Raw genomic sequence first — 9,493 nt, 5'->3', positions numbered from 1 at the left:
TTCGATCCAATAATAATACTAATATGCATATATTAGCATCTGGGACAGAGTAGGAGGCAGTTCACTGGGCAAGCTATTCATCCAAAAGTGAAAATGCTGCCCCCTATCCCAAAAAGGTTCAAGAGACAGCGCACTTCTTAATCAAATAAGCTACTTTAACGCAAATGTTGTTGTCATCTGTTGCCCTGTGAAATCAGCAAAACAAGCTCAATAACTCAATGCATGCATGCACTCCTATTGAATATGTGACTCGTTTCAGATAACTAGGCATATGTCACACGTCACTACTTCACAGGAGGCATTTCATTTTATTTATTTTTTATCCAAATGCATTTTTTGGGAGAAATGCCTTCTGGAACATGTGGACTTTCATGTGCCTTAATAACAACCTTGTATTCCATCTGTAAATACAAATAAAATAGTTAAATTATGAGCCTAGTTGGTTTAGACACCAGGAACCAAAAACCAGGAATTTTCCGGCTAGCCATGATTGGGTGAGATAATGGGTTGGCTGGATTTGTCGGGAGATGAATTTGGATTGGTCTGTAGCATCTGTCTATAACGTGAGCTTGCTCGTTATGTGTTGATAGACCTTTCTACCGTGCCGTTTTTGAAAGATATAAAATTAGCCACCAAGAACTACAAAAGTTTTGCTACTTTTCTCAACAACATTGATAACCTGAAATTATCAGGCGCTATCATTAGATCAGTTGGAAAAAGTGACGGGCTACTTTTTGCACACGCCACGGTCAGTGTGAACTAGATGACTTTACACAACGCTGGCCAAAAAATATGTAATAATTGGCTACAATTAAAACTGGCTACAAAAAAAAATGAGTTAAATGGTTTCAGTCTGCTGTGAAGCGTTCATCCATGTGTATCGGTAAGAGTCTAGCTACACGAATCACGTAGGTCACCTATTTTGGAATCAAAACGGTGAATTTCGCTGAAAGGTGACTAGTTGCCATCCCTGATGATTACATGACCCATCAAGTTAGCCTGGTGTGTCTGAGAGTGATTAAGGCCATCTATTTTTTTTCATGATCATGTGTACATGTCTAGACAAAAGTGACCATTTCCTTCACATGACCCATACAAGTGTGTCTGGGTAAGAATCATCTAATAATAATAAAATATTTATAAAATATTTTTATCTGGACACTTTCTGTTTTTGATTCTGAATGGGTGTAGACACACAAATGCTCTCCAGTAGCTCTTCTGTGGGGTTACAAGTTAATAAACTTTTAAAGCAGAATTACTTTCCCATTGTTCCTCAACTGCAGTGTATGATATACCATTTTCTAGTTCTGGGTCTCTACTTTTATCGAATGTAAAAAAACACTATTTCAAATTTTGCTACATAAAACCGAATGGAGGCATCTGGTCACATATGCATTCACCTGTACTGTTAATAGGCCTAGGCTACATCTTGATTTACCCAGTTTATCAATAAGAGATATACCATTCAAATAATTGATTACCATTATGTTGTTATGGCGTTAGATTGGTAAAAAAAAGAAAAGTCAAATTGATTGTATGATTGTACAATTGCTTCATTAACGTATACAATGCTTTCTGAAAGTACTCAGTCCCCTTGACTATTTCCACAGTTTGTTACCTTACAGCCTCATTCTAAAATTGTTTTGTTTTTTAAACAAATAATCCTCATCAATCTACACACAATACCCCATAATGACAAAGCGAAAACATGTTTTTATGCATGCTTTAACCCAACCCCTCTGAATCAGAGAGGCAGAAAGACAGATTTTTACCTTGTCAACTCGTGGATTTGATTTAGCAATCTTTCGGTAAACGTTACTGGCCCAACGCTCTTATCCACCTGGGCACTATAGTCGTGCCAGTATGTTATGTAACGTTAACTAACTAGCTAACCAAGAACATTTAACATGAACTAGCTAGCTTTGACAATTACATTGTATTTATTACCTATATCATATTAACTAAACACATACATTTCCAGAACAATTATTCTTACCTTGGTCACTTGGTCAGTAAGTGGCAGTTGGTGGCAACTGGCAAGCTAAAGCTAACGTTAGCTGTTTTAACTAACATTAACGTTACCAGCTCGATGAAAACTCTTGCTTGCAAGCAGTTCCGAATTTATTTATTTTCTTCCTCTGTCAACCCAGGTGGAAATATATTTTAAATCAATGTTATACATATGTAATGAAATAAAATGCCATTTTCCATGAGAAAGCTTTTGGTAATGACTGGTCTTCTCCTTCGTCAGATGTAGTTTTTATTTTTTTAATAGTAACGGTCGCACTGTCAGTTAATGGGGATCCTCTATGGAGGGAGATAGCTGCCAAAAGGTTGAATGTACTTATCGTTAGGATTGTAATAAAATCCATATGTAAATTGTTAGGATCATAAGAGAAGCCATGTGAAACGTGAAATGTAAATTAGATCTGTAAATGTACTATATTACGACTACGAATTAACATTTACAAGTATCATTTTTTGTCATTTAAATTTTTGGGGTATATATATATATATATATATATATATATATATATATATATATATATATATATATATAGAGAGAGAGAGATTTTTTATTTTTCTTACTTTACCCTTTACTCGGTTATATATATTTTTTATACCTACAAACTTTTGCAGGTAATGTGGCATCTGCAGTGGACATGAACCAAATGTAGCTAGTTGGAGTTAGCTAGTCAATCAAGCAACTCTAGCCCAGATAATAGAGTCATTTTTGCAGCTTCTGGTTTAATTTCCAAAATAAAAGCCTAGAGCTTATTTTAGAATGTTACACCAGTAGATGGCTTAGTATAGGCTTGGGCCTTCAGCAAATTACTTGTTTGAGAATGATAAAGACACTGAAGAGTCTTGTCTAGAATAGCCAACTGAGCTGCAAAATAGAAAGTAAATATGATTTAGGCTAGGCCTATTCCGCCATCTACAAATGCCATGCTGTTGTGTGTTATTTAATGGCCATATAATTGCATCATTTGATTGTTGTCTATCAACAATGACAAGCCACCGGGGTCTGACAATCTGGATGGAAAATTACTGAGGACTGTGAAGCTGCCTTTTCAGCAGCTAATGGGGATACATAATAAATACAAATACAACTATTTTGTTTAACATTTATTTAGAGAAGATATTTAGAGGACTGTGAGCTAGGGTCTCTTTTTAAAGGGAGCCCTATAATAAAAACAGTTATAAAACACAATTACATTTCATTTGAAATGATTCCTCAAGACACCAGTCCCCAAAAGGATGGTCTAAATTGCAATGCCTACAAGTTGAAGGCCTATTGTTAAACATTTGGATAGGCCTAAATTAAACACAGAATTATTCAAGTGATAGGCTAAAGAACTTTGGAGAGTTTAGATCATTTTGAGTACACACATGGATTTAAATAAACAAATATATAAGACTGTTCTATTGTCTTTTATTTAGTAGCAGATATACCTCAAGGAAAATGATAATAGGCTAGCTACGTAATTCACTTTCTGATCCAACTTTTGCATGCAACGCTCACTTTGTGAACCTAATGCCAAAGGTCAATAGCATTACCATCAGGTTAGAGAAGGTTATAAGATGTGACTGTGTATTTTACATATTTTAATGTTAATTTCTTTATGTATTTGATAAATACATTACCAAATATATTTACATATGTTTCAATTGTATTTAAATATATTCCAATATTTTTTCCGTATGGGTTAGGCTTACACCGAAGCGAAAAACTACAAAGGACTTATTATATGTGCACCAGACAGACATTTATATAAGGAAATAGAGGGTAGACTTTTCTCATGTGAGGCCAAGTCCCATCATCCTCGTTGCCATCCAGGTTGCTTGGTGGAGGAGTGAATTAATCATTTATTGTCTCATAGGGAGATTTGCTTGTCAAAAATACAAGAGTAGGCTATATGAGACTATAGCTGAGATTTATTGGACGATTATAGGCCAACAGTTTCCCCCCAAAGCCAATAATGTTTCTTTGCGGACACACAAACATAAGATTGATCAGCTCCAGTCAACTGTCATGCACTAGCATACACTCAATGGGGATTATAAAATGCCTGTCCAATTTCTTTTTAAATAAGCAGATTTCCCCATGTCCACCCTGAATGGACACTGCTTTGACTTCTGAACAAACTATTTGACCTAATAATAATTTTGGTGGGTGCAAACATTTGTCCTATTTCACACTTGTACAAGTTTGTATTATACACATTTGAATTGGAAATGTATTTTGTTGCATATCCCAACTCCCCCTGAGACCCTCAGAGAGTGAGGTCATAGCCAGGGTCAGTAAATATCAGGAAGTGGACCAGGACGTGATGAAATGTGTGTAGCTTGTTTAAATCTACAGTTCACTGTCACTATGTGACCTGAATTGATTCCTCTTATGCATAGCCGCGGGAAGTTGCGGTGCTGAGGGCGCAGCACCCTGATTTAAAAAAAAGTAATAGTGATTTGTGAACTAGGCCTTTATTACTCCTGTATTAACATGGAAAATACTCCTCAGCACCAAGCCCCCAAATAGTTAATGTGAGATTGTCTTCCGACAGATAGGACTCACTTCTACAATACCATTTCGCTGCTCTTCACTAATCAATTGCAGTCATAATCAACAATGTTATCATGCCTCATTAAGTAATTCTCCAAAGGGAATGTGTCAAAATGTTTCCTGCTTTCTATTTGCAATGTAAATCTACATCCTGTACGTATGGCTCATCTGTGGCAGGAGGATTACGTAATTAATCAAAAGGCAAGCACAATATCTTAAACATTTGTATTTTATTACATTTGTAATAATCACATCACTAATGAACAATTAACCACAACAAACACTTCTTTCAAAACCCCCAAAAATAAATTCTAAATGAAGGAAAAAAACAAAAATCAAAACAAAAATAAATTGACATAAGTCATCCTAACACATCCCAATGGTTTCTGCTCTTGAGTAGGTGTTTTCTATCAGTACACTTTGTGTGAGCTAACAGCTAGAAGCAGATCTATGGAGCTCATTGTTGCATCACTGGAGAACTCTTAAGTATAACACAAGCCAAACCTGACAGCTGCTGTTAGTCTTACACAAAGGTGTGTTAGGACGTGGAGCTTTCCATGATACTCCAGGGCAGAACAATGTTACTAAATGACCCGATACAAACTCTGATTTCTAATCCCTCTTCCACCCATTTTGTATGTTATACAGTGAAATTCATACATATTAGTTTCAATCCCTTTCGTGTTACATGTATCTTGTTTTCAAATCAACGCGAGGTCGTCCACTGTATCCTACAATGTCAAAATCACATCTAAAAAGGTCTTCCTGTAAATAACAGTATTTCAATTTCTTAAGACTGGGGTTGTGGGGATGGACAAAGGTTATGTGAAAGTTAACAAAACTCTTACAATTTGTGAAAGAAAGGCTGTTCAATAGACAGCAATGCACAAACTGGACCAGACCCCACTATGCCTTCCATAAGCCCTCTAACACTCCCCCAACCACCACGCACCAATGGGAACACAAGATAAATACACAAGATAAATACACATAGAAAAAGTGTTGTTTCTTTAGTACACTAAATCTCCAGAACATTCTTTTACTTTAGCAGCCCTTTTCTTGGAAAAAAGTTAGACTTGCTCAATAATAATAATAATTAATATTACTCATTACCATTAAATCTGTTAAAGGTAGATGAACATAAAAGCTATACTTAACATCCTTATTACACTCCCCCCACACATACAATTGTTGTTTTCATATTGTTGTTGTTGCTGTGGCGAAATAGTGTATAAACAGTCAAAATCTATATTTCAAAAAAAAAAACGTGTGAAATTTCAAAGAGAACATGAAGACCAGGGGTGAAAGTGATAGTAAAAGTGGTTGTGGACAGGCACAAGGAGGACATGTCCCCATCAGAAGAGGAACATGGCACCAGAGGCCATACTACGAGCCACCTCAGCAGGCGCTCCTCTGATGCACGACAAACCTCTCAAATATCAATATCTACAAACCTAGAGAATTTCAAAATAAAATATTGTTGATAAATCTATTTTCTTAAAACATTTGGCTCTGGGGATTATTCCACACATCTCAAAAGATTGTTACCCTCAAACAATATTTCATGGTGGTCCTAGGAGCAAAATGGGAGGCCATCAAGATGAAACACAGTTCTATGCTGTACAGGAGTGTGCTAAGCTCCTTAACAGTGTTGGTTAAGTGGCCCCTATGCATTGCAGACATATCCAGGGATAGCTCTACCTTCAATCAAATACACATTTCCATCACGGTGAACCCTCTTTGATATATTCAAGCCTTTAAGGTGCTTTTAATAGTTTCCATACCTCTGATTTAAGAGGATATAAAAAATGTCAGTTGTATTATTCTTGCACATATTGGAGTGTTGGTGCTACTTTTAGGAGGTCTACATTTGAATTAGCGGGGCGTGGGGGAAAAAACAGATCATTACTCAAAAACATTACTTGATGTACTGTCCTCATTTTGAGTACAACACAAATAAACCCGATGAACGTATAGCTGATTTATATACCAAACCGCAATAGAATTTTCAGGCAAAATGACAGCCTCTGACTCTCTTCCTGCCTCTGACTCTCTTCCTGCCCCTGACTCTCTTCCTGCCCACTGTCTAAAGCAAAGAACGCAATAATAAGGAAAGATAAACCACTGACTATGATTTGCCCCCAAGGACAAATATACTGAACCACAACACTGCAAGTCTTAATGCACATAGGCTTTCTGCTCTGGGCATGATATTACCTTGCCATGCACTAAAATAAAGCAATTGGAGGCAATCGTTGGATACATTACTACATGTACAATAAGCCACATCGAATGTTCCACTGCCAATAGCCTGACAAGAGAAGTCCTTTAGCTAGTCCACTTATAACTGTCAAAAAACATCTGGCCAGAACCCTCAGAAAAGAGCTGAAATGGAACAACAACAAGGATTAGTTACAAAATAGAATTATTGTAAATCCTAATCAGACTACAGAGCCACCAGGCGGCTTGACGGGTCTGTTACTCTCCAGGGACAAGGGCCCATCAGCTTGAGCTTCCAGCCCGAGTTCCATCCCAGTTTCAGGTAAACAGGACAGGAGGCACGTACAAGACACACAGCTCCACCAATTTCCAACACCCTTCCCTTCAAATAACTAATCTTCACACAAGTCCCTTGTACTGTATTCAAAATAAAAGCTTCCAAACTCTACTTTCTTCAACTTTCCCAGACTACTATTCTGACAGTGGAACATTCAACGTTCAGAACAGTTTGTACATATTATATACGCAAACTGTTTTGAACATGGAATGTTCCACTGCCATCACATTGTGGTTTTAACACACTGAAGTGGACACGTCTTTCACTACGCCTCAGTGTTCGTTGTCTCTCTGTTCTTATCCGTCTTTATCTCCCTCCTCACATTCCCAACATGCTTCCTCGGTCTCAAAGCCCTAAACAGAGTTGCGTCCTCATGACTGTGTGCCTTTGTTTCAAGAAAAAAAAAAGAAAAAAAATGTTTGCGTGTATTCAAGAAGCTCTCTGAGTCCTAACGGTAAATAGACCATCCAGCGTATTGCTTGTACGAGAAAGAATACTAATAAAGAAGGAAACGATGAGAAAAACCTTCTACCAAAACAGATGAGGAAAATAAACCAAAGGAGAGAGAGAGAGAGAGAGAGAGAGAGAGAGAATAAACGGAACAGAACACCACAGCTCATTGTTACAGCAGAATTCACTCAAACACACCATCACAAACACATAGATTAAAGAGAGTTAAATAGCCTACTGTTCAAACAGTCTACTAGTTTCAAATGCACTGATGATGGACAGTGAAGAGAGGAGGGAGGTGAACCAGTGAGTGAATTGATGGTTAGTGAATACTGAGTGAATAATTAATGGTTATTGGGAACACACGGCAGCCCTACATGCTCACAAGTAAAGGGGTGCTACACACATATTACTCTCCGTACGTAACCCACAGGTGAGTCTAGGAGGGTTTCCCATTGGGTAGTGTCTATGGGGGTGTCTGTACGAAGCAAACAGGTTTGTTCAAGGCCGCTGTTGCCTGGTAGATTACGCTCTCACTAAAACGGCACTAGTACGTACTGTAATACTGGACATGACTGGCGTCTGCTACTGTGACTGCCATGTTCTGCTCTTGTAGAGACCAGGAAACATGATCTAAAATGAGCGCTGTTGTCAGAAAGCCAGGAAGGAAAAGGTTCATATACAACACAGCCCATCGCCCCTCCCATCACCTGATCAGAGGGACCAACGGAAAGCCATGATCCTAGGAAAGTCCTCCGAGCACATTAATACAAGATTAGCACAACCAGACAAATCAGAGAGAACATGGCAAGCCTCCGTTACCCTCCCATTGATATCCCACCCTGCCTGAAGCTTGGTCTACTGTATGTACAATGTCAGCTCAGCCAATGGGAACAGGACAGCGGTAGGTAGGTAGCGCAGGGTAGGCGTAATAACATGATACATGAATTAGATCATAGGAAGGGTGAGGTGTTTGGAACTGGGGTGTGGGGTTGAGGGTCATGATCCGAGTCCTGCTAGTGTGCCGTTGCCCCATGCCCTAGCGGGGGGAAGAGGGAAGGGGCTGGGGGTAGCCGGCAGAGGCCAGGAAGTCATTGAGAGAGACACTGGGTTGCAGGTGTGAGGGGCTGTTGTCTGGGGCTGGCCAGGTTATGATGTCGGCGCCGTGATCCGTGCGAGAGCAGGCTTTCTAGCAGAAGTTGAGCTTGAAAGACTCAATCTGTAGCAGGAAGAAAAGGAAAGAGGAGAGAAGTTGATAGAAGGAGAGAGGAGAGAAGGAGAGAAATGGAGAGGAGAGAAGGATAGAGAGGAGAATAAGAGAGGAGAGAAGGAGAGAGGAGAGAATAAGAGAGGAGAGGGAGGAGAGAAGGGGAGAGAAGGATAGAGAGGAGAAGAAGAGAGGAGAAGGAGAGAGAGGAGAGAGAGAAGGAGAGAGAGAAGAGAGGAGAGGGGAGAAAGTGAGAAAGAAGATAAGGAGAGAGGAGTGAGAGAAGAGAGAGAGGAGAGAAGGTGAGAGAGGAGAGAAGGAGAGAGGAGAGGAGAAGAAGAGGGGAAAGAAGAAGAGAGGAGTGAGAGAAGAGAGAGAGGAGAGAAGGAGATAGGAGAGGAGAAGAAGAGAAGAGAGAAGGAGAGAAGGAGAGAGAGGAGAGAAGGTGAGAGAGGGGAGAAGGAGAGAGAGAAGAGAGGAGAGAAAGTGAGAGAGGAGAGAAGGAGAGAGGAGTGAGAGAAGGAGAGAGGAGAGAAGGAGAGAGGAGAGAAGGAGAAAGAGGAGAGAAGGTGAGAGAGGAGAGAGGAGAGAGAGAGGAGAGAAGGAGAGAGGAGTGTGGGACAGGAGATGTTGAGATGAAGAGGGTAGAGGGATAACACAAAGAAGAATTAGAAGCCTGTAGAATAAGAAGTCAAAGGTAATGTGGAGGTCAGGG

The 9,493-nt window shown here is 39.3% G+C and overlaps 1 protein-coding gene across 1 annotated transcript in view; it reads right to left on the bottom strand.

Annotated features, from left to right (window-relative positions):
• Nucleotides 1-4,779: 4,779 nt before the first annotated feature.
• Nucleotides 4,780-9,493, bottom strand: part of LOC115122204 (microtubule-associated protein 4-like) — a 201,373-nt gene continuing 196,659 nt past the window's right edge. Inside the window, 1 exon segment of the mRNA XM_065006905.1 lies at nucleotides 4,780-8,790. Coding sequence (XP_064862977.1) covers nucleotides 8,786-8,790 — 5 coding nt within the window. The 3' untranslated portion in view covers nucleotides 4,780-8,785.

This window comes from Oncorhynchus nerka, linkage group LG22 (assembly GCF_034236695.1).
Source record: "Oncorhynchus nerka isolate Pitt River linkage group LG22, Oner_Uvic_2.0, whole genome shotgun sequence".
In the NCBI taxonomy this organism is placed as follows: domain Eukaryota; kingdom Metazoa; phylum Chordata; class Actinopteri; order Salmoniformes; family Salmonidae; genus Oncorhynchus; species Oncorhynchus nerka.
Note: the sequence above shows the minus strand (reverse complement) of the source record. Positions and strands in the feature narration are given on the sequence as shown.